Raw genomic sequence first — 25,908 nt, forward strand, 5'->3', positions numbered from 1 at the left:
TAAAAGTACCCAAGAGTTGTGAGCCAATTAATAATATAACTTATGGTATTACTTTTATTTATACTTATAGGACTCTAATCTAAATCTAAATCTCTTTTTCTTTAATCAAAAATGACCAATTTAATACAGCTTATTTTACGATATCATAAAGAATTAGGAATTCATTTTCTCGTATTCATTCGAATCCGGTGGATAGGAACCGGTTCTTATCCATACGAAAAAACTATGTCTAGCATCGTATTATATCCAGCTTTCTACGAATATAGAAATGTACAATCATAAGATTAAAACTAGTTTTTTTAGCCGGTGACTTCGTCACCTCGGGGCTAAAAAAACTAGTTTTAATCTCATAATTGTACATTCTATATCCGCGGAAAGCCGTTTATAATACGATGCGAGAAATAACTATTCTCGTGTTCATTTGAATCCGGTGGATAGGAACCGGTTCGAATGAATACGAAAAAACTATGTCTAGCATCGTATTATATCCAGTTTTCTACGAATATAGAAATGTACAATCATAAGATTAAAACTAGTTTTTTTAGCCGGTGCCTTCGGCACCACGGGGCTAAAAAAATAGTTTTAATCTTATAATTGTACATTCTATATCCGCGGAAAGCGGTTTATAATACGATGAAAGAAATAACTATTAATGCTTTAAATATGTTTTTAGGACAAGATGTTTTGACTTCCCTGAAATTGAAAATGGAGTTATTGAGAATACTGACAAGTCATACTATTTCACGGTAGGATTTATTTTGTCAATTTTAGTAGCGTAGTTGCTCATTAATAAATGTACGTTCGATGGTCCATCACTAAGACACAAAGTTACATATACTAATTTAGTTTGGGTTGGGTTTTCTGTTCAATTTTAACACAACTGCGCTACTTGTGGATTTTATTTCTCATTTAATATCTTGTAGTTAAATATTTTTTTCTTCATATTTTAGAACTTTTCAAGGTTTTGGTTTACTAATTAAAATACATTTAATATATACGTGTTAGTCCTTGATTTTTAAAAGAAATATAAGAATGTACATATTTTTATTCATTTTACATAGTAAAACATTTTGTACATTAAATGTACAGGAATAATAGGGCTTTGGTTTCTTAGGTCTAGTCTGCTACTTGTTAGGGTGGTAAAAGGTTCGAATCTCGACCCAAACTATGCTAAAACAATAGTAAAGAATGCTTCTTTCCATCTATGTCTTGCGCGGATGCATCCCTAGCACTTAGGGCCTTCATATTCTAGTTATTTCGGGACCTTTGTGAATCTTCTTTAACATTGAGAACAAAAAACCTTACTATATATAATAGGAGAAGGATTGATTTTTGTAGGATAAAATATTAGTAGGGTAAATGCAAGTAGTTTTTTAATTGACAACATTTCTAAAAGATAATCTACATTAAAAGAGATTTTTTGGTGACTCTTCATCCCTTGAAATATGTAAATATGCAGCACTCTGGTATGTATGTATTTAAAAATGCACACATCATTCTTATATTGAAAATTGACGGCTAAAAACAAATGTACATAAAAAAAATAGACTTATTAGCTTAGAGGGTCTAAATGAATTGATTTGCACAGCTTACTCAAACTTACCCCTTATGTAAGTTAAGATTATTGGTTAAAAAGTTTGGACACAACCAACTAATCAAAATTCAAGTACTTAAGCTAACTTATAGATACGTATTAAAGAAACTTTGAGAACATTGTAATTGACAGTCCAATGTCCCCCCCCCCTCTTATAAATATACCTTTTTCTAATGAATTGTTGATGCATAGAACACATTACAAGACAATTTAGCTAAATACCTCTCTTCTCCCCCTTTCAACATTTCCCATACATTACTTTCTCTTAGCAGCCTTTTGGTTAGACTGTTACTTTTAAACTTTATCCTGGGGTTTACTTTTTATTTTATTTAAATTATGGCATTTAAAAAAGAAATTCACAAATTTCATTTTTTTTTTTTTTCAACTGGTTTCCAATTTAGACCTTTCTTTCGTCAAATTAAAACAACAATGAGTTTTTCTTCGTTTGCAAGATAATCAGAAATACATTTTAATTTTAAAGCACAAAGTTTTTGTATGTACGTCCTTTTATTTAATGTAGATTCGCTACTTAAAGATGTTATTATCCTTGATGATTATGTTGAATACATAAAATGGCCTAAACGTGAGTTTATTTCCTTGGTTTTCACGTCAACTTTTACAAACAAAGAAAAAAGGATTTGGATTTCATTATTATTGATTGTATCTTTAAAAATCTTCTAAGAGAAATATTTTTTGTGAACTATTGACTATACTTGCCCGAATTAGGTCATGTTCTATATCAATCATCTAAAATGAAACATTCTTTAAACATTTTCTTTATTTTTACTCTGTAATGCTATACTTTTTCAATATTATCTTTTTTGCAGCGCTTTCAATTGACTTTATTTTTCTTCATCATCAAAAGGACTTTTGTTTTTTTTTCTTCATAATTTTACAATTTTTTTACTGTTTTTTTTTTATTTCAAATTGCCTATCCTTAAATTTATGAGTGCATGGCATTTAAAATATTTTTATTGGCGGTGGGGGATATTTAGATATTTACTCGTTTCAAGGTTTTTCTTCAATGAATGTTCTTATCACTCATGTTCTTTTTCTGTGGCAGTTTTATTGGTAATTAACAGGGATCTTAAACTGTTTTTAAACTATTTTTAAAAGGTATATTAAAAATATACTTTGACATCTGTAGAATCATACTGCAAAGCCAAAAATGAGAACAATTGCCCACATCAATTTTTATTAGGATTTTAAAGTTTATTTTTTACTATGGATTAAATAATTTTTACTTAATCGTGATGTTTCTTCCCTTTGTAGGTAAAATACTCAGCTTTTAGAGTGTCTTGCTTCGTAAATATTGTATACTAGTATACAGTAAAGTTAGGTCTTTTGATTTTATCTATCAATACTAATTAAAAATTAATTCTTTACAATATATCAATGAATTAATATAAAAATGTTTCATGTTTATTATACATTAAAACACATAAAAATTGGCTGTAAAGGGTTAAATAAATTAAGATGACAACAAATGTTTATGCAATACAACAAATTTATTTTGTCACATATACAAATATGATATAAAATAAGATTATTCAAACATATTTTTAAAAATATTTTTAAAAAGTATGTATCTTTTATGAGTAGGGGTTTCATTCTTTTCATTTTCATTAAATAAAATTATTTAACTACGTTTGAAATAAGTCACTTTGTGAAAACACTATTTCGGAAATTCTAATTTCTAATTGGTTTAAATTCAGCATTATGTTTTTTATTGTATTATGTCAGATTTTTCAATGTAATTAATTGTTTTAGAAAAAAAAATATTTCCATTGAACAGAGTAATGTTTTTTTTTATTGTATCAGTATAAAGTGAATTATATAAAATTGTTCACTAAGTTACAATATTACACGAAGTAAAAAAAGACCCTTTGATCTGGTAAAAATGAACAGAGCAACAGTAAAAATTAATTTTTAAATCCCCCAAAAAAAGTTTATTGGGGACTTAATTCAAATTTGGGCTCTGCAGTCTGATTCTATAGGTGTCCTAGTATATTTTTGACCCCCATTCAAAAATAGTTTAAAAACAGTTTAAGGGATAAGACAATGTAGGATAAATTGATAACACACCCAATTGCAATAAACAAAGTTATCCCTTCTGAAGAGCACAATTATTACTTGAAAAGTTTGTTAATGAATTATGCCAACGAATGAGATATCTTGTTCGTAAAGCTTTTGGTACTAATATGATTTAGATTCCCATGTCCCTTCCCTCCATGGTAATTAATAACAGAGTGCCTTCACAACCTTTACATCAAAAAGGATCCCAATTTTTTTTTTAAAAATACTAATCTACCTCTTGAATATTAATTATCATATGCACTTTTAATACTGTTACTGTGGTATTCGGCAACCGTGAGCCATGTCTATGGCACCCCTGATCTGGGGTTCGGTGGAGGGTCAATGGCCCTCCCCCGAGTCCTGGGGAAGGGGTCTAGTGACCCCCTCCCTACGCTTAGAATTAATGATTTGAATCTGTCATGTTTATTATGGTTAACTGTATTCTTAATTCTCCCCCACCCTTTCCAGGGATGGGGGAATCATTATTGCCCAAACTGACCATTGTATATGTATTATTTATGCTTTCATGTTATGATTATTTATTCCTATCCATGTAATTATTGTTTGTTGTATATAACTGCAGTATCTCTTAACCCTTCAATAAAGTGACAACTGAAAATAGATGTTGATCATTATCTAGTGAAAGCTAGAGAAGCGTAGCTTCTCTATAGTAAGGTGTCCACGTCTGTCACACTGCCGTAATCTAATTGAACTCCGGTGTCTGCCATTTATCCTCGGCGGATACCACAACTTTGGTGACAGCTGTGTGAGATTACGGCGAACCACAAGTGTAGAGCAGACGCGCATCTGAGGCTAAGGTACTCCCAGCAGTGAATCTGGCAAAACTGACGCAAGCAACCTGAATTACCCACCCTGGACAGCAAAGTTTAACTCTGCATCCGGCAGTTGTGGAAGCGAAACAGCGAAATCTGACGAATAACCGCGAGCAGCGCTGATATCTAACGGAGAATTGAGCGCCAAAAGGGCTGAAACAGGCCTGCGGACCGGCTGAAACAAGCCAAATACGTGTAGACGGCTGAAAATAGGCCAACTTTACTGCAAGAAATAGCAGGATCCGAACCAGTGGCGCTAGCAGGACGGGACATTCCCTGCCGCCGATAGGCTGAAACATGCCACATAGCTGCAAGCTGCGAGCTAACATACGGGTGTAGTGCACCAGAACAGAGAAAAACTACGTCAACCCCGAGTATCCTGAGAAGCTACAACGCAGCCACCCATCTAGAAGACAGATATTATATCACATTTGCAGGGATTCCCACCCTAGTGTGATGGCCAAACAATAGATTTATGAGCAAAGCTTGGCAAACAAATTGTTGTGTTGTGATAAATCTAAGAATAGAACAGGCTTGGATTACTGTGTATTGTGATAACAGCTAAAAATAGAACAGAGTTGGTCAACAAATCTGTTATGCAATTGTGATAAGGACAAAAATAAAAGCTAGATGTAATATAATCAAAACAATCTCAAGCCCACAGCACAAAAAAACAATACACCCCTTATTCCAAGGGAAGGGGAGGGGCCCCTCTCCATTGAAGGCAAATACAATCAGGGTGATATAACAGATAAGCCTAAGATTAAGAAGCAAAGACCCTATTACACCAGCACACAGTTACCCCCCTCCCTCACAGGGGGAACGGACGGAGTTACCCCCGTCCCCTCACGCGCTTCCCCCCTTCCTACCCACACTAGACTAAGTCCGTCTGTAGTGTGGAGCTAGCGATCGGATACACAGAGCGCCATTCACGGGTAGCGCAACAGAGTGCGGAAAATATCATAAATCCAACGGACAAAGCGGACCAATGAGAGAGCGAGCTGAGGGGTGAGAGCGCGTTTTCCCCGGGTGCGCGGATTTGACGGCGCGAACGCGCGTTACAAGGACAGAAGATTCCACGCACACACACACACACACTCTCACACCAGAGCGGAGCTACTCCATAGCATTTAACAGGGGTATTTTTAGCAAATAAAGAATTGCAAGTTTCTTTCCTCCTAGCTCTAGTGTGATAAGGGAAAACCCAATCAGTTCCTGACAGCAGTTCAGACCCTCAACATCTATCTACCTCAACACCTAACTATTGATAAGTACAGCTAAGTTATATCTTTGCAACTAAAACTCCCAACCTAGTGATACAAACAGTGTTGGCTGTTAGGCTAGGAAGCCTCAAGTGACAACCCATTCATTGTAGTACTGTATAACTTTGTGCCCGCCGTTTCACCGTTGACCCAATGGACCAGCATCAAGTCCCAGGAGGTGACCAAGCCCCAGGATGGCTCCAGGATGACCCTCAGCCGGCCCCAGCCGAGTACCGCAAGCTGATGCTGAGCAATCTGCCGGAGTTTAGAGGGCCGCCCAAGCAGTCCTGGTCGGCACATATCCGCCGACTGGAGATGTCATGGGCGGCTTACCGCGTGCCACCTCATGATTCCCTCAACCGCCGCAACGCCCTACTACTGTCATTGGTAGGGCAAGCGGCGGAAATGGCGTCCCATCTGTTTGGCGAGGCAGGCCAAGCCTTGACCTACGAACAGGTCAAGACCGAGTGTGAATTGCTTTTTCGCCCTGCTTTTGAATCCCAAACGCTTAAACAAGCGTTTAGGGATTACAAGCAACACTCGACAGAACCTATACAGGCGTACATATCAACAAAGTGCGCCTTGTATAGGGACGCCTACAACCATGAGGATCTTGAGTTGTTGGTGGACGAATTAAATCGTGGAATTCGTAACGCCAATGTAAAACGCCTCATGATGAACCATGAAATTGCGAGTGTACCTGAGTACACTCGCAAGGCCATGTTCACCGTGACCATGGTTACTAAGCAGCTGAAGGAAGGTGTGTGCTTAGTGGACTCGACCGACGGGCTGACTGGATCTGCCTGCATCCAGTTGCCCCAATATGACGAGTCGGAGCCAATGGAGATTGGCTCCTTGGCTCCGGGTCTCCACCAGATGGGGAAGGTCGCTCCAGATGACAAGGTTCCAGGCCGCTGCTACCGCTGCCAGGGGAGAGGCCACCGAGCTCGAGACTGTCCAACGCCTGTGGAAGTCAGCCTAGAGGAGAGGCGCACCCAGCCACGCCGTGACCGTTCTGCCAAGTGTGAGCGTTGCCACTATGACGGTCACACGGCGGCCGATTGTAGAGCTGACTGGGCCCAGGTAGCCAGCCGCAGGCGCACCGCCGACAAGGGTGCCCCTCCAGGGAAGCCCAGCAGAGTGGCCCATATGGAAGGGAGCGCGCCCCCAGCACCACCACCGCAAGCAGCCGCCCCCAGAGCTGCGGACCGAGCCGATGGGATGCCGCAGTTCGGGACTGTCCCAGCTAGGATCAACGTACTGGGCGGCGCGGCTGAACCCAACCGGGTTGGCCTAGGCTTCAGTCTTAACCATCTGGGGCCAGAGCTGGTACAGCCCAACAACATAGCCGAGCCAGAGGTGCTGAGGCCCCAGCCTTTCAGCCTCAACATGATGGAACCTGCCCGACTGAGCCTACCCAGCAAGAGTGGAGGGGCGCTGCCCAGCGTCCCTGAGACGGTGTACGGGGAGGCCCTGGCAGCCGCTGAACGAGAGAGGCAGGAGGTGCTAGCCAGCACCTCTGCATCGATGTATGGGACGCCACCCGGCGTCGCCACCTGGGATGATGGGGGGGTGCTATCCAGCGCCTCCCACCTTGTGCCTGGGGCGACAACCGTCGCCGCCACCGAGATACCTGGATCCTGGAACGAGCCAGCCTCCAACCTGATGTCTGGGGCGACAACCGTCGCCGCCACCGAGAGACCTGAGTCCTGGAACGAGCCAGCGGTCCCAGAGGAAGGGGTGACACCCGTCACCCCCAGCCAGCCAGCGCCACCAGTCTGCAGGGAGAGCCCAGCTACATGCCAGCCAGCGCCACCAGCCTGCAGGGAGAGTCCAGCTACATGCCATCCAGAGCCCTCTACCAGCCAAGGGAACCCAGCGGCTCACCATCAGGATAAGTTGAATTTGTTAAATGTGTTGTATCCAAAACATTGTGAACACCCAGCCTTGCCTGTGCCCCCTGCACCTGAGGCTGGGGAGATTGAAATTTGGGAAAATAAGGACTTGCCTGTGCCACATGCACCTGAGTTCCTAGGGCAGGGGAGGGCATTGAGTAAGGGCGAGCCTGTGCCACATGCACTTCAGCCCCATGCCACTGGGCATGCCTTGGACCAGGGAAGGGAGCACTTAGGGCTAGGGGAGCCGACACCCAGGCAAGTGCCAGTCGCTTGCCAGTCTGTCATTGGGGAGGGTATCGGGGTGCCTCGGCCGCATACAGATAACGCTCAATGGAAATTTGTATCTAGCCAGGAGCAGCCCAGCCGTGTCCAGCCCCAAGAAGCAGCCGTGACCAGAGCCGGAGATCCCCAGCCGCGTGTACGAGGAAGATGGTTACCTGGAAGCCTCTCCCATTGGTGGATGGTCCTGTGGGGCCTCCTGCTGGCAGCCGTGTGGCCTACAACCAGCTACGTCCTGGTGGGGTGGGACTGTGCCAACCCCACCCATGTCACGTCTTACAATAAAGAAAAGATGTGTGACACGGAGCCCCTACACCAGGAGGTGCCCCTGGGCCATGACATCCACGTCCTGCAGCAAGTCAAGGTGAGGGAAACCACTGGGTTCAGCTGTCAGCTCACCGTGTCCCAGTGGACATTCAGGTGTGGGGTATGGGGTCACCTCAAGGTGACCTCGGTCCCCACCCTCATGAGGCCAACCAAGATAGACCCAGAAGCGTGCCGAGACCTGGCCAGGAACCGAGTATACACGTTGCCAGGCAAGACCCAGCCACTGACGTTCCAGCTGAACCACCCCCTGTTCTTCACCATTGATATGGTGGGCGCCCTCGTCAACAGCCCCGAGGGGGTGGGTTGCGAGGGGGAGGACGTCCACTTTGAGGGCCAGCTCTACCGCAATGAATTAGTGCTCCAGGAGCGGCGGCTGCTGGTCAAGGAGGAGACCTATGTGGTGGAGGATGGACGGGTGGAGTCCCAGTCTGACCACCTGACCCTCGAGTGTCCCCATTCTGAGCTGTCCTGTATCACTGGGGAAGCAACCTACGTGTGGGACCACCTGGGAAGAGATTGCCCCTTGAGGCTGATCCGCAGCCTCCAGCCCAGCCTGGTGAGGGATGCATATCTGGTTGACCATCAGGCCCAGTTTTTCATCAACATGACCAACCCCACCTCAATTGTGAACTGCGACTTCGAGGCCCATGCCACCAACCATCCAGCGTTGTTCGTGGCAGCTGACCCAGCCGCGGCTGCGCTGCCCAGAGTGTCGGCCAGGGATGTTGACGTTCCCCTTCAAGCACAGATCCATGCAGGTTATATTGGATTTACCCTGGAAACGCGCATGAGAAGCACTGCAGCAGAAGAAGTAGCGGCCAACTGCTGGAAGCTCCAGCAACTAGATCCGGCCCACCCGGTGCGTGTCCAGGGGAGCACGTTCTCGGTACTGAGGGGAGACATCCTGCTGCAGCTGACCTGCCAAAGGCACAAGTATGTTGTCCGCGAACACAAGGAGTGTTGGGACAAAGTGCCAGTGGAGCCCACAGGTTTTGTAGACGCTGTGACACGGGTATACAGTGAGCACGCCACCAAGATTCCCTGTTCCTCCACCTACCCCCTGACTGTGCACGCGGAGGAAGGCTGGATAGAGTTAACCCCTTCTCCCAAGAAGAGGCCACCCCCGCTGGATACGCCTAAGCAGTTGTTGACAGAACCCTTAGATGACTTCAGTTCAGGTGGTTTGTATTCGCAGGCTGAGTTGAATGACTGGCAACAACTGCTGGCGTTCCCAGCATACAAGAGTGCCATGCTGACCGGCCTATCCTATGGCTCCTGCGTTCAGCAAGGCAGCTGTTCGGCCACAGGAGACCATGGGATAGTGTCCTACAACATTGACCGACTGGCGGAGGAAGGAGAGGCAGCCCTGGATGTCTGGGCAGGATTTAGACAAGCCATCCACGAGTGGGGAGATGGCGCCGCCATCCTGTGCTTGCTGTTGCTGATCCTCAAACTGCTGGGGGACCTAACCATCATTTCTCTGGCAGCAGCACAAGGAGGAGTCCGGGCAGCCCTGAATGCGATATCACAAGTGTTCCTGTACCATCCAGCTTTGTATAGGAAGGCGCTGGCTAGAGCCAGGCTCAACCATGCCAAGTCCCGGGACTTTTCAGTGGACTGGGATGCCATTCCCATCGGCAGGGAAGCAGCCGAGGAAATGGTGTCTATGAAATCAACTGACAGCGGGCATGACCGCCCAGGTAGGCCAGGACCGCCCTCTGGCAGACCCCGCGGCCCCTCAGGAGGACAGGCCGCTGCTCAGACAATCAACCTGGCAGCCAGTGCCCCAGCCGCTGCCAACAACAACCCGCAGGCCCCACTGCTGACCGTTCCAGCAACAACTGTGCCACCAGCAAACCTGATACCTGCCGGCGCTGACCAACGTATCCAACCCAAGTCAGCCTCTGCCTTCTATCCCACATTGGGAGCCCATCAACCCTAAGAAGATACTCACCACTAGGATTCCATTGAATCATTATCGTTTGTATATATATTTTAGCCCTAAGGAGCGGGCCGAAGGCCTCAACCACTGTCGGAAGTCTGATAGGGAAACCACCTCCCAGCCTTCCGAGGGGAGAGTTGTGGTATTCGGCAACCGTGAGCCATGTCTATGGCACCCCTGATCTGGGGTTCGGTGGAGGGTCAATGGCCCTCCCCCGAGTCCTGGGGAAGGGGTCTAGTGACCCCCTCCCTACGCTTAGAATTAATGATTTGAATCTGTCATGTTTATTATGGTTAACTGTATTCTTAATTCTCCCCCACCCTTTCCAGGGATGGGGGAATCATTATTGCCCAAACTGACCATTGTATATGTATTATTTATGCTTTCATGTTATGATTATTTATTCCTATCCATGTAATTATTGTTTGTTGTATATAACTGCAGTATCTCTTAACCCTTCAATAAAGTGACAACTGAAAATAGATGTTGATCATTATCTAGTGAAAGCTAGAGAAGCGTAGCTTCTCTATAGTAAGGTGTCCACGTCTGTCACACTGCCGTAATCTAATTGAACTCCGGTGTCTGCCATTTATCCTCGGCGGATACCACATTACAACTTTAGCATAAAAAAACACATGTGATAAATTTTTAAAATTAATGCAATACTTTAGCCATTAAAATCCCACATAGGCATTCATAAAATTAGCAACGAAAATGAATATTTAGTACAACTTAAATTGCTGAAGATAAAACTTAATTCCTAACTGGCATAGTTCGTAAATGATCGTATTACATTTTCCCAATAGCTTTTTTTTAAAATAATGAAGGAAAACATTTAGGCAGACGAATGTACATTAATACAAAACTTACTTTCAGAGTAGCTTCGAAAACACTGTCCTTCAAATGTTAATGACTTTATTTTGAGATTTGGTAAAATGCCATTTAATCTTTATATTTTTATTTTCTTTTTTGACGTGTAGTAGGGATTGACCTTCGTGTACATTAGCCACTAATAGTGGACAAGCCTACGGACAATAAAAGCTTCTGATGTGTTTCTTTTAAAAGACGTCCAAAAAATGTTCCAGTAATTTTAGAAATCTCAGAAAAAAAGATAGCTTTTATTCCTTGTTCATTAACTGATGAAAAATGTAATAGTCTAATAAAAGTGGCAGCGATTTTTTTACAATACCTGCCACTAATCTTTATCTTTACCCTTCTTTAGAATATAATCATCCTTGTTTTAATTTCTACAATAGTTAGTTAGACCTTGATTATCATGTTGCTGCGCTATCCACATGGATGGAGACAGGTTAAATGTGACCCCTTCCTCATAGGTCTCATGGTGGTGTGCTTTCACTTCCGCTCAAGTACTTAGAAAATCTGTAAATTATTTAAACAGCACAAAAAGCCCCTTCTCTCCTACTTTACTCTTATAATTAAACTACCTCTGTAATGTATTTGCTATTGTGTTTTTTGAATATGATACACTATATGCTAATGTTTTGATAACATGCGGAACTAAGGGGACACCCTCCTTATCTGTTTTGATAATCTTTTGTTTATGGCGCACACAGATCTTTCAATTTATCTCCCCGGCTTTCTGCAACTTTCTCCCAACAAAATTCCCTTTTACACACCACTCTAAAAAATTAAGTTTATATTAGTTTCTTATCCCTTAGCCTCTAGGGGATGGTAGAGAAGGTCGGGAAAACAGACTAAAATCATCCCAGGAAAGCATAGCAACAACTCTATAATCATTACCAGGAAGTCTGTTTTTCAATTTGAAAATGTTGAAAAAAGACAAAATCTAACATGATAGGGGGGCAATTGGCTATTAATTTCACTTGTCCTCAAAGTTTTACATTATTCGTTGGCTCAACAACTTTGGCGACTTTTATACAGTTTTAATTGTTGGTTTATTAAGTTGAGTGTTATAACGTTTTAACCACTAATTTGGATCTACATAAGGGATCATTTTGTGTGGATGTACGTACAGCAATGAATCGGCCATTGTCTTTTACCTTTAGTCCCCTGTATAATTGTCCTATTATTTTGATATTGGAAATGGCGATTACTTAGGTAACATATTGCCAACGTTCAAAGGAGAACTTAAAACTTTTAGGCAGTTAGCAAGATCCTAAGTGACATGGATTTGTCCTCTTTTTGATTTTTTTTGCACACTTATGTTCTTTTTAATCAACTTTTTTTCAGTGTCATATGGCCTTTGTCAATTGAATTGCCCTTTTAGTATATGGACTGTTTTTATATTCCTCACACTTATGTTAACCAATAGATTTAAAATATAGATAATTTCATTTTGTTGATTGTATTGCCCCCAAACTCTTAGGTTAATTTTTAGGGGGGGGGGGTGGGGGAGGGAATTGAATAGAAAATTTTTAGCATTCATGATTTAAACATCATTGAATTGTATATTTGTTTTGAAAAGTTCATTAATTGTCATTGATTATTGACTATATAAATAGTTATCTATTTCTAACGTCTTTTTTTTTTGAGTGGCTTAGCTTTAAATCTAAGTTACCCCTCATAAATACTTTATGTTCCTTTACAAAACCGCCCAATTTTGATGGTCAAGCGATTTTCTGTAAGTTTTTTTTACATTTTCTTGAAAAAATTTTCGGGGAAAGGACAAAAGTTGACATTTTGTTTTTTTACCATTTGGTTATTAAATTAATATACATCCCTATTATAATAAATATAATTAAGCTGCATTCTGTATATTAAAGCTACCTTTTGGTTGAAAAGTTTGAGACCAGCTAATAAAATTATCCAACGTTGTTATAAAACTTTGGATACTAGTCTAATTTACAATCAAATAAAATGTCCCATCTCTCTAATTTTAACTAAAAAAAATAGGATGTAGATTATTTTATCTTATTACAATATTATATTTTAGGACCGTGCCACTGTAAGATGCCACAAGGGTTACCGCCTAGTGGGCACCAACATCATCACCTGCGGGCCCGAGCAGAAGTTCGAGAACCTGCCCACGTGCGAGGACATCAACGAGTGTGCCAACCCGCAGTGCGACTTCTCTACGACCGAGTGTGTGAACACGAATGGCAGCCACTACTGCAAGTGCAAGGAGGGCATGGAGCCTATTCTAGACTGCAGGCCTGTCCTGGATTTGGGTCTGGCCAACGGTGGACTCCCAGATGACAGCATCTATGTTTCTGGCTCTGAACCTGGATATGAGAAAAGTAAATTTTAAAAATTATATTGCATTAAATAGGTATACTAGATGTAAGCCCCTAGAGGCATTTAGGGACACATAAGTGGGGTGGGAAGTCGACCCTCCTTTTTTATTTTAGTTATATAAAAATGTAAATAATAATTGGCAGAAGGTTAAGACTTTGCTACAAGAAGGTGCACTGTAACTTAAAGGCTAAATTGTATCATTTTAGTGATTAGCGACTCTCATCTCTACACACTAATAGATATCTTGTTACTTTTTTTTAAAAGGATATACTTATTCTTGTGTTTTCTTTAGGCATGGTGCGTCTAAGCAGCTCTCTTGGCTGGTGTGGTACCTCCCAGCAGGCTGGCCCCAACGTTGCATCCGACCCTGACATTGGCAACTACGTCATCATTGACCTGAAGGCCCCGACAATCATCCGTGGCTTCCGCACCCAGGGTGTGCAGCGTCTTGACGGACGTCTGTCCTATCCCAGTGCTATCCGTCTCATGTACTCCAACGAGTTGGCGGATAAATTTAAGGAATTGAGAAATGATGACAAGTCCCAGGTTGAGTTTAGAGTGCTTGATGGAGCTTCACAGTCAATCATGAACCTGCCCAACCCTATTGAGGCCAGATATGTCCGCCTCAACATTATCAACTTTGAGAACGCTCCTTGCATGAAGATTGAAATCAACGGTTGTACCAGAACCGCTTGCTCCGACGTCAACGAGTGTTTGGACAAAAACGGCGGCTGTGACCAGAAATGTGTCAACTCTGCCGGCGGCTTCTCGTGCAAGTGTAACGTTGGCTATGAACTATTCGCCCAAAACGGAACATCTGAATTTTACATTCCCGAATATGAGACAGGAGAAAGGGACGGTGATATTTACCGCCTCAACAAGACCTGTGTCCCCAAACTGTGCCCCAACTTGGATGCACCCGATAACGGCATGGTCACCACCAACAACGAGCATTACCGTTTCGGCGATATGATTAAGTTTATGTGCAACTTTGGGTATGTCATGAACGGAAACCCCTCACTGTTGTGTACCTCAAGCGGACAATGGAACGGAACTGCACCTGAATGTAATGTTGCCAGCTGTCCTATTGTACCTAATGATGCTACCGAAGGTCTAGAAGTTGTTTATGACGATCCTGACGCTGTTGACATTACTTTCGGCGAGAACATTACCCTGGCCTGCAACCAGTTGGGCAAGCCGCTGCGCGGCCGTGCTACTGCCAACTTTAGACAGTGTGTGTATGATCCCAGGGAAGGTCAACCTGATTACTGGATGTCAGGGGCGCAGCCCTCTTGTCCTAGGCTGGATTGTGGTGTTCCTCCCCTTCTACCTGGTGCTTCTTATGGTGACTTTATTGATACTAAGTAAGTTTTTATTTTTAACACTTATTTTAGATGCGTATCTATTAGAAACTACCTAGTGTTTTGTTGATATCTTATTACAAAAATTTCAGAACGCTTGTTATGTCTAAACTGTATTACATAATTATTCTTGTCCAATTTATTAATAAAAACAATCTTTTTTAGGTATCAGGCTAACTTTTTCTTCGGATGCAAGGACGAGGCCTTCAGACTTGTCGGTCAGAGCAGCAAGAAAACCAACATTGTCACTTGCATGGATACAGGTACAAATAAAATCCATTACAAATAATTTATTGGGTAAAAGTTGGATTTCGCGCCATTTTCATCTTATGCATTTATGCAATTACAGTTATTTAATATTAAATTATTTTCTTTAATGACACCAATTAGAGCATTCACTTGTATGATGAAAATGCACGGTTTGTATTTACAGTTATCTCTGTAAATCTGGAGGCAATATTCAGGTTTAATCTACCGATTTATGTTGAAACGTTTGTTAGTATACCCTTATTTATTGAATCAAAATATTAATTATCAATTGAACAGATCATACATAGCTTCAGCCTGTAATGTACCTGTTTTAAAGTCTAATATTAAAACTAATTATTCTATGGTGTAGGTGTCTGGGACTTTGGTAACCTGAGATGCGAGGGACCTGTCTGTGAAGATCCTGGCAGACCTGCTGACGGTCAACAAATATCTGAAAGCTACGAACAAGGATCTAAGGTAATAACTGTTTTGATTCTTTTATACCACATAGAAATGTTGCTTTCATTGAGAAACAGTGCTTGATCTAAATTATTTAGCAAACAAACCAAAATCTACCATATTTTTATTTTATTTTAAAACAAGGGTGGAAGGGTTTATGTGCTCAACAAGGTTATCTGAGAGAAAATACCATTAAACCTTTTTAAATTTGTAATTCTTTATTTTTAGGTGAGCTTCACCTGTGACAAACCTGGCTATATCCCCATCAATCCCCAGCCAATTGAATGTGTTGAACAACCAGAGTGCAAGGTAAGGACGACGACTTTTAGTTTAGTATCTTCAGGGATTTTTATACCTTTTTTTTAAAAAAAAAGCATGTACCATGAATGTATATGTGTATTTCTATATGAAATATTGTTTATCTTTGCTATTTTTCATCGCATTTTCTATTTTCAAGTATCAGTAAATAATTTATAGATCTTCTCTGGGCTAAAAGACAGATTTTAAAGATTTTATTTATTTATTTACTTTCAATATCCTATGGCTATCATAACCTAAAATAGATTAAAACTTATGCTAAATAATTTAATTAGATTGTGAAACCTCTGGGTATAACCAGTGGAAAGATTCCTGACTCTGCCATCAATGCCACCTCTGAACGTGGAAACTATGAAGCCAGAAATATCAGGTATATTAAGATTTAATTTGTCTGGAATTTTTTTTTACAATTTTCGATTATATCCTAAATAATTACCATGAATTGGTGTACATCCCTAATGATAATAAACAAAATTACCTCTCATGTAGATTACATTTAGTGGTTGAAACGTTTGGACAATTAATGTTTAAACCAATCATAATTTAATAAATGTCCACAAAGTTGTTTATCCAACGAACAAGAAAACTTTGGGGACTAGTGTAATAAACAGCCCAATGTCCACTCCCGCCCTGGTAAATTGTACTATAAATTTCACTGGTACCCAAAGTTTTATAAATAGATTGTCTTAATCGTAGGCTCAAAAGTCGTAAATTATATTTGTTTATCACTATTAGGGATATTTATTAATTTATCGTCCATTGTCTTATCCCTTAAGATTCTTGATAATAAGTTTTTGACTAAATCATAATATGATCCCTAAAATTATAATCCTCCACACTCGATTAAAGAATTTTGTATAGATTATTTTGCAACCATTTGTCAACATGTTTGTATAGTGGCAAAAACTTAGCAATGCAAAAATCAATTTGAATCCTGCATAGTGTATAGTTATCAAAGACAGAGATCATTCTGAGCAATTTTTATTCATGTTTATTTCATACTGAAAATTCTTGTATCGTGTTTTATCATTAAGAGAATTAATTCACCACGAGGGGGGCGACATTGGACTGTAAATGACATTGGTACTCAAAGTTTTATAACAACGTTATATTATTCCATTGCTCAAAAGGATTGATTTTGTAGAAGCATTAGGAATTTAGATCAATTTATCGTCCATTGTCTTATCATTAGAGTAAAACACTAGAGAGAGAAAGGGGTAAATAACAATCTCCCCATCGCAACCGCCTTGTGCAACCTTTCTATTGGGTCATTGAAAATGAACCAATGGTGTCGCTCATATTACCACAGCAAAGTAGCATAAAATAATTTATAAGCAGACGAAAGAGGTCTTTGAAAAAGAAAGGGAGGTAGTTGTCTGTATATACATCTACACTATAGATCTGTTGTCTTAACCCTTAATATCCCTGGGATGTAGTTATATATGCATCTTTTTGTCAATATTACTGATGACTTTTCTACACCTAGACTCATCAAGATTTTACGCCCCCAAGAGGAAAAATTAAAATTATGCATAATGTATTTGATTTATTAATATAAGGAAGCGACTCATTTTAGATTGTTTTTGAAAGTTTTATGAAGATTTTGTTAGAGAAGTTACTCTATAATTACCTTTTTTATTTCGTCCGTAGAAGGTAAATGTGATTTTCTCGGCTGCTATTTAAAATAGACAGTAAAAGTTGTGGTTAATATTCCCTTTACCATTAAACTTCCCGTATATAATTTAATCGGTCTTTCGGTCATATTACATATTGATTTTTTGCTACTTAAATATGTTATCATCCTTGTTATATTATTTAAATTATGTTTTTATTTAGGTTGAATGCTGTAACTGGATGGTGCGGCCAACAGGAGGCTTTCACCTATGTTTCTGTTGATCTGGGATCTATCCATAGAGTCAAGGCTATCTTGGTTAAGGTATGTATAATTTATTTGAAATTCTAAATTTTTCTTTTATTAAATGGATTTGCTCCTAGTGTTATTTTTATGTTTAAATTAAGGAAACGATAGCCTAAAACCTTGCCAAGTAAAATATAACTTCCCTAAATTGCATAACCAACTAGGCATTTTAGTTTTAGAGATATTTTGTTTAAAAAATAAACTCCTTGTTTCATAGGCGTCCAAGGGGGGGGGGGGTAATGGGGCGATTACCCCCCCCAAATTTTTTTTCATTTTACTCCCCCCATTTAAAATTTACCCCTACCCTGGGGGTGCCGTAGGCACCCCCAACTATTTAGGAGGGGGTATTTACCCTCCCAAACAATTTGGGGGGGGTAAATACTCCCCCCAAAATAGGAAATCTCTAACAAAAAAAATTTTTGCGCGCTTCTCGCGCATTTTTAATACTAAATTTTTGATAAAATTTAAATTACCCCCCCAAAAAAATTTACCCCGGGGGTAAATTTTGGGGGGGGTAAACAAATTTTACCCCTGCCAACATATTTCAGGGGGGGTAATTACCCCCCCCCCCAAGCAAATTTTACCCCCGGGGTAAAAATTTTGGGGGGGGTAAAAAAAATTTGCGGCGCGCTTCGCGCGCCATTTTACCCCCCAAAACCGAATTACCCCCCCCTTAAAAAAATTTTACCCCCCCCAAAATAAAAAGCTTGGACGCCCCTCCCCTGCCTTGTTTAGTTTAAACCGTCTTAAGCGAAGATGGTTAAAATTAAATAAGAATCAACAAGGTTTCGTGATTGTTATAATGTCTATTTTAATACCGGATTCATTGTAGGGTGTGATAACAGACGATGTTGTGGGTAGACCAACCGAGATCAGATTCTTCTACAAGGAGGAGGAGAGTGGAAATTATGTTGTCTACTTCCCCAACTTCAATCTTACCGCCAGGTATAATAGTTTGATTAATGGAAAATAAATAGATAGAAATGACAAGTCTTCATTTTGCTTCTTTAGTTTTCTTTGGTTTTTTTTAAAGAATCTATTTGTTTTTTAATAATCTAGGAAGATAAAACATAATAAAAGATAATTTACACGTAATTGATTGAAAAGGAGTAAAAGTATGTCTGTCTCCAGCAAAGAATCTCGCTAATTGCTAGTTCGATACGTTTCTCCCTTCAAGTGAAGCTTCTTTTGGGTCCAGGGGGGGTTTATATCTATTTTTAAGGAGGGAACCACAGAAAAAAATACCTCTACCCTAGTTTTTACTTTCTATTTTGTCGTTAATTAATATTGTCAATATTATTAGGGACCCTGGAAATTACGGAGAGCTCGCCATGATCACCCTACCCCTGCCCGTTAAGGCCAGATTTGTCATCCTGGGCATCGTCAGCTTCGACAAGAATCCTTGTCTCAAGTTTGAACTGATGGGCTGTGAAGATGAACCCGAGGAGAATAGACATCTTGGTAAGATACGCTTCGTTGTTTTTGTTTCATTCTTGTTATTTTAAAAAATTGCAAATACTTTCATCTACTATACAAAATAATGGGATGTTTAACTGCAGAACCTACAAGGTTCTACTTATCATGGTATATAACTACTGGTCCTTTTTCAGGAGGGTTGGGACACCACCTACCCCTAAAAATTGACCCCACTCCCCAAATTTCTAAAATTATCCATTATGAATTTTTGAGAAAGGTAATAAAACTTAATTTTTCTAGGTTTCAACAATGGTTACCCCTTCTGTGTTGACAACGAGCCTCCCGCATTCCGCAACTGTCCCGCCCACCCCATTGTCGTTGAGAAGGGCCCCAACGGTTTCTTGCTGCCGGTCAACTTCACTCAGCCCGTGGCTGTTGACAATTCTGGAAGTATTGCCAGGACTGATGTGAAGCCTGAAGGCTTTAACCTGCCACTCACCACTTTTGAGGACTTGATGATTGAATATTTTGCCTATGATTATGATGGAAACGTGGCTATTTGTCAGGTAAGTCCTAATTTAAAAGTAGCAGGATGTCTGTTACATCTCTTTCTTGTCTGTAGTAAAGAATCTCTCTAACTGCTTAACTGATGTAGTTCTCCTTTTCAGTAAAGCTGAGTCAGCAGCTGCAAAAAAGTTGTGCAGCTTGGCTTCTTTTAAAAGTTATTGTTTTTTTTAAATAAAATAACACTAACACAATCTTCCTTTCAAAATATTGTCATAATTTATAAGATCACCATTGTTTTCCAAAATTACCTCCAATGCTTCCTAGTATTAGTCAGTGCCATAGAGAAAACAAATAAAGAGTTGACTTTCATGGATATTAAGGAATAAGACAATGGACGATAACTTGGGGTATATTCTCAATGGTGATAATTAAAATTATCCCTTCTTTATATCAAAGTTATTAATTTTAATTGAAGTACCCATAGTTTTAGGATTTCGAATAAGATTGAAAACTTTTGCTACCAGTGTGATTCAATGTCCATTGACCCCTCCCTCCCAGAAAGACTTGAATTATGACTTACAGCTTTTTTACCTTTTAATTTAGTTAAGGACGAATGGGCACTCTTATATTTTTTACTCATGTTAAATGCCTTTCTAGGAAGACAGATGTTTAAGATTATTATGTACAGTATTATCATACTTTTGCAATCTTTCAATTCCTTATCAGTATTTTGTCCTTTCACATTGGGTTATGTTAGGACAAAAATTATTTGCTAAACTTTTAAAATTATTTTTTTTCTATTTCTTCCAAAAGCAACCAAAGCATCCAAAACAAATCTTTAATACGTTGATGACTATCAATATTTCATCAATAGCTGAATCATTGTGTTATTATTGGTTGAAGACTTCAAAAATTAATTGCTATATCATTAGTGTACATTTTTAAAGACTAGTTTGTAATTGTACTAGAATTATTAAAGCCTGCAAAATATAGTATAAAAAGTCATGAAAAAGTTAAAGAATTTATTATTTTCCCCCAAAACAAATAATACTTTATTACTTAGTAGCGGAGCTACTCTATCTTTAGGACATAATTTTCCCTGTTTAATCAAAAATTTTTTCTTCAATTTTAATATTTTTAGGTGAACCTTACAGTTCCTGATGACACACCACCCAGCCTATCCTGTCCTCCCAGCTTTGTCATCGAGCTTGTCGACGAGAAAACCGAATACCCTGTCAACTTTAGAAACCTGAGAGGCCAGGTGAATGCCAGCGACCCCTCTGGCGAGGTGACCGTCACATTTGTACCTGAACGGGCCCTGATCAAGACTGGAGACTATCAGAATGTTACCGTGTTGGCCAAGGATAAACATGATAATTTGGCCACGTGTCACTTCCAGGTGTCAATCAAACCAACAACCTGTGTTGCCTGGGAGCTGAAACCCCCCGCCCACGGAGACATCAACTGCTCACCTGTCAATGAAGGCTATGAATGTATTGCTACTTGCAGAGCAGGATTTAGATTCACCGATGGTGCTGAAAGTCTTACATTCAAGTGCAAGAATACAGAACCTCGCGAGGATTGGAGCCCGTCCAGAGTTGTTCCTGATTGTGTTTCTGAAAACACAATTGAGTCTACTTACGATGTTGTTGCTACTCTGCAGTACAAGGCTCAATCTGCTGAAATTCCCACCGAGTGTATTGACCAATATATTGACCACATGGAGCAATACTATCCAGCTTTGAGCCAGGTGCTTACTGAGCGTTGCTCTGCTGGTGGTGTTGATATTGATGTTAAGTTTAAGAAAACTCAGGTTGGTGATGTCCGAGGCAGTAATCTTGAGCTTGTCTACACGATGATGGTTGATCCCAGCATTAGCCAGCCCAGAATTTATGAGCTTTGCGGTCAAACACATGCTCTCATCTATGATCTCACCATTCCTTCTACAAATCAAGTTATTGAGGATCTTCTGAATGTTCGTGTTAGTGATGAATGTCCTTCCCTGGTTGCTGCTGGCAGCAAGGTTTCCCGTGGATTTGCTTGCGAGGTTGGAGAAGTTTTGAACAAAATTGTCGATGAACTGGTGCCCAGATGTCTTGAATGCCCGGCCGGTTTCTTTGCTGGCCGCGGAGAGAGCAGCTGCACCAGATGCCCCATGGGACAATATCAGGATGAGGCCAGACAAGGATCTTGCAAGCAATGTCCTGTCGGCCGCTGGACCCGCGATGAAGGCTCAAAGTCTGAGAATGACTGCGTACCTGTTTGTGGTTATGGAACCTACAGCCCCACCGGTTTAGTTCCTTGCCTAGAGTGCCCTAGAAACACTTACTCTCTTGACCCACCTGTTGATGGCTACAAAGAATGTAATCCCTGCCCAACTGGTATGTACACCTTCCAGCCTGGCAGCAGAGATCCTGACCAGTGCAGGGAACGTTGTGCCCCTGGATATTACTCCCCAACTGGCCTGGCCCCTTGTGCACCTTGCCCACTGAATCACTTCCAGCCATTGAGTGGTCAACGCCAGTGCTTCAAGTGCCAATCCGGCGAAGAGACACTTACTGTTGGAGCTGCCACCAAGGATGATTGCCAGAAGATTCAGTGTGATGATGATCTCTGTATGCACGGAGGTCTGTGTGTACCTATCTATCACAAATCCAAGTGCTATTGCCCAGCTGGTTTTACTGGTGAATATTGCGAGGTTGATGTTGATGAATGTGCCTCTAGGCCTTGCTACAATGGAGCTACCTGTGTTGATCTGCCTCAAGGCTACAGGTATGGTATATTTTTGCAATCTTTCTGAGAATAAACTAATGTCTGCATGTTAGAAAAATTATAATTGTATTGAATATCCACTCCAAAAATATTTCTTTTTTCCTTTGAATTATCAAGTTAGAAAAGAACCCCATTCAGTTTTTAACAAATACACAGTAAATTGGTAAAATATAATTGCTTGGGTTGTAGCAATTTTACTTATGTTTTTGCTGCGCTTCTTTTTAGGATTAAGGTATACCCATCAAGTGAAATAAAAAATATTAAATAATATTGGGGGGGGGGGGGAGGGGCATAAAAAAGGTCGTAAATTTGATAAATGTTGCCCCCCAACGACAGATGAAAACCACGTATAGGTTTCGTGATTTATTTCCGAATTAATTTCGTTGTTGATATAATGTGGCTTCTTGTTGACATACTTATCCTTGTTTCTCAGGTGTGACTGTGACGACGGTTACTCTGGACTCCAGTGTCAGGAAGAAGACACAGACTGTTCTGAAGATGCCTGCCCAGACAGAGCCATGTGCAAGAATCTTCCAGGTAAATTTATATACACACACAGAACCTCAAACCCCCCCCCCCACCCCCTCTTTTCCCCCAAGACTTGTTGTAAAATGTAGATAAGAAGAAGACTAGTTAAGGTTTTGTTTGGTTGTTTCTCCATAGGTCTTACTTGGTTATTTTACTATTTTGGGTAGAGTTAGGAAACCCCATCCCTCCGCATAATTGGATTGGAATAAAAAAAATAGTTAAAATCGAAAATAGCCTTTATGGCTCTTATATTGTTTAACAATATTATATTAAGGACCTGGTAACTTTGAATGTCTGTGCCGCGAGGGCTACAAGGGCGACAATTGTGACGTCACTGAGGACCCATGCTCTGAGAATGGCAACCCTTGCGCCAACAATGCTCTGTGCAGGACCCTGCCTCAGGGCAGGTTCACCTGTCAGTGCCAGCCTGGCTGGGAGGGAACCTTGTGCGAGGATAATATTGATGACTGTCTGGAACAGCCTTGTCTACTTGGTAAGTTTTTCATACATTTTGACTAGCACAAATACTCTAGAATATAAACGTTATTAAAACTATTTGCATTTTTATTGATTATTGATGATTTTGGGCAGTTTTTAAAAAATACATAACTACCATGCAATTTAAATTAGGTTGATAAAATAAGAATAATTTTTGAACTTTCCAAAGAATCTTTAGTTTGAGACAAAAATCTTTACTGTCTATTAAATATTATGAAAGATGATCTTTACTATGAATTTGATTAAGGTGGAAACTGCACAGATTTGATCAACGACTTTAGCTGTGACTGTCCTAATGGATTCACCGGGAAGAGATGTGAAGAGAAGGTTGATCTGTGTGCTGAAGAACCTTGTGTTAGAGGCATGTGTGTTGATAAACTCTTCAGGTATAGTAACAGATCTATAGTATAGATGTATATACAGATAACTACCTCTCCCTTTTTCAATGACCTCTTGCGTCTGCTAGCAAATTGTTTTCTGCAACTTGGCTGTGTTTATATTCCCATTAACATTGGTTGATTAAGACCCAATTGAGAGTTGGCACAAGGTCATTGCAATAGGAAAATACAGTTATTTAACCCTTTCTCCCTCTAGTGTTTTACTCTAATGGTATATTTAATATTTATATTGGAAGACTAGACACAAAATCCATTAATTAGGCCAATAGGAAAACAGTGTTAGAACAATTTGACTATATTAATGGTAAGAAAGTTAACACACGTTAAAACGAAAGGGCAGTTATTTTTTTTATTTCATCCATATAAAAAGTCAATTACAAAAGTTGAATTTCTTAGATTAAAGCTATCTTTCAGAAATTTATACCTTCCAAAAATTTTGCCACTCGTATTATTGGATAGGTAAATCATATGTGACTAAATATAAACAAAAATCTTTGTCTGCTAGAAATTCCTTGGATATATTTAGTTTATTGTTAATTTATCTTGCTATTTTGAACCTCATTTATTAGTTTTATTAGAGAGAGTGGGTAGGCAAAAGGGGTGGATAGCATGCATTGTTATTTTATCCAGCTGCGAGCATCATTTCAAAAGAGTACATGAAAATCTAGTGCAACATCAAAGTAATAATATATTGATTGAAACAAAGATCTTACTTATTATTTTCTAGATATGAATGTGTGTGTGAGCCTGGATGGACTGGGGCTGACTGCGATATTAACATCGACGACTGTGCCAACAACCCGTGTCAGAACAATGGCCTCTGTGTTGATGAAGTTAGCGGGTACTCTTGTGTCTGCGAGACTGGATTCACTGGCAAAAATTGCCAACACACTGTGGATTATTGCCAGGTATACCTAAAGTGTTTAGTTTAAATAAAATAAATAAATACTCATCCATTTAACGACAAATTAACCTTTATTCCAAAATAATTGGATGAGATAATATTATTTTGTATTTCATTGATCTCCTCCATATTTTTCTCCATGCAATTTAAGATTGAAATACATTTATTCACTCGTTTGAAAGGGAATGTTTCTTTTTTAGTCATTCTCCTTACACACTCAATATTAATAATGAAAAAAGTATTTGAAAAGTTTCAAACTTTTTTATTTAAATATCCTTTTCACTGTGGGCTACAATTGAATCAAGACAAAAGTAAGTGCCGAGCCCTGGGACCTATGTAGGGTGAAAATATACATAAATCCTTGATGATTCCATGTGGAGACAAAATATTTTAGCGGGGTCTTTTGGTTTTTTTTCAATTTAAAGTTCTGAAAAAAAATTGAAAAAAATATGAAAATCTTGAATAAAAAACAAACAAAAATTGATTTGTAATATTTTTTTTATTTAAAGATACAAACAACTTATATAAATACTATAAGCTTTAAAAAAATCACAATTTTCAAATTTAGACTTTCAATATAAAGATTTTTAAAAAAACCTAACAACAAATTCTAACATATTTCTGATCAACATAGCAATAAAACGTCTTTTGCAAAATCTTTATCATCAAGTATAAATAGCACTTACTAAAGACTTTTTTTCATTTAAACTTATACTTTTCACATTATTTAACTTTAAAGATTGATTTTTTTTAAAAGAAAGGTTGCGTGATTTTTTTATTCATAATTAATTGCCTAATTTTGAGATTCAGAGATAAAAAACTTTACTACTTTATATTAATGGATAATCTTCTAACAGCGGCTACGCCTCTAGAGGCATATGAGGCCCTTGGGTTGGGGGGGAAGTCGAACCCCCCTTACAATTACAGTTTTTTTTAATGAATAAGTCAAAAACATTTAGTTTGGAGAGTTAATTCTCTTGGGATAGTGGTGGTACCCTTTTCTAAAATAGTTATAAACCTTACCAGGACATATGAAAAGCAACCATGTAAAGGAGAACCATAGTTCACAAAGACTTACATAGAACCTGTTACTTTATTATAAAGATACATATATACAAGGAAACTCTACAATCAGAGTATGTCTGTTTGTTCA

The 25,908-nt window shown here is 39.8% G+C and overlaps 2 protein-coding genes across 3 annotated transcripts in view; one reads left to right on the plus strand and one right to left on the minus strand.

Annotated features, from left to right (window-relative positions):
* Nucleotides 1–25,908, minus strand: part of LOC145325001 (b(0,+)-type amino acid transporter 1-like) — a 355,348-nt gene that overhangs the window by 260,317 nt on the left and 69,123 nt on the right. The window lies entirely within an intron of this gene.
* The window catches only part of uif (sushi, von Willebrand factor type A, EGF and pentraxin domain-containing protein uif), a 129,435-nt gene that overhangs the window by 92,430 nt on the left and 11,097 nt on the right, over nucleotides 1–25,908 (plus strand). For both annotated transcript variants that reach the window (XR_013881370.1, XM_080167764.1), the window contains exons 22-37: nucleotides 674–746; nucleotides 13,126–13,429; nucleotides 13,720–14,791; nucleotides 14,954–15,051; nucleotides 15,408–15,514; nucleotides 15,725–15,805; nucleotides 16,090–16,184; nucleotides 17,651–17,750; nucleotides 18,565–18,677; nucleotides 19,036–19,193; nucleotides 19,449–19,714; nucleotides 20,797–22,427; nucleotides 22,861–22,964; nucleotides 23,230–23,448; nucleotides 23,701–23,839; nucleotides 24,579–24,759. Coding sequence is in view for 1 of the 2 variants with exons in the window: in XM_080167764.1 (XP_080023890.1) it covers nucleotides 674–746; nucleotides 13,126–13,429; nucleotides 13,720–14,791; nucleotides 14,954–15,051; nucleotides 15,408–15,514; nucleotides 15,725–15,805; nucleotides 16,090–16,184; nucleotides 17,651–17,750; nucleotides 18,565–18,677; nucleotides 19,036–19,193; nucleotides 19,449–19,714; nucleotides 20,797–22,427; nucleotides 22,861–22,964; nucleotides 23,230–23,448; nucleotides 23,701–23,839; nucleotides 24,579–24,759 (4,741 nt within the window). In the remaining variant the exon portion in view is untranslated. The remainder of the gene's footprint in view (nucleotides 1–673; nucleotides 747–13,125; nucleotides 13,430–13,719; nucleotides 14,792–14,953; nucleotides 15,052–15,407; nucleotides 15,515–15,724; nucleotides 15,806–16,089; nucleotides 16,185–17,650; nucleotides 17,751–18,564; nucleotides 18,678–19,035; nucleotides 19,194–19,448; nucleotides 19,715–20,796; nucleotides 22,428–22,860; nucleotides 22,965–23,229; nucleotides 23,449–23,700; nucleotides 23,840–24,578; nucleotides 24,760–25,908) is intronic.

Source organism: Acartia tonsa, chromosome 7 (genome assembly GCF_053477335.1).
Source record: "Acartia tonsa isolate MP-2025a chromosome 7, ASM5347733v1, whole genome shotgun sequence".
Taxonomy (NCBI): Eukaryota; Metazoa; Arthropoda; class Copepoda; order Calanoida; family Acartiidae; genus Acartia; species Acartia tonsa.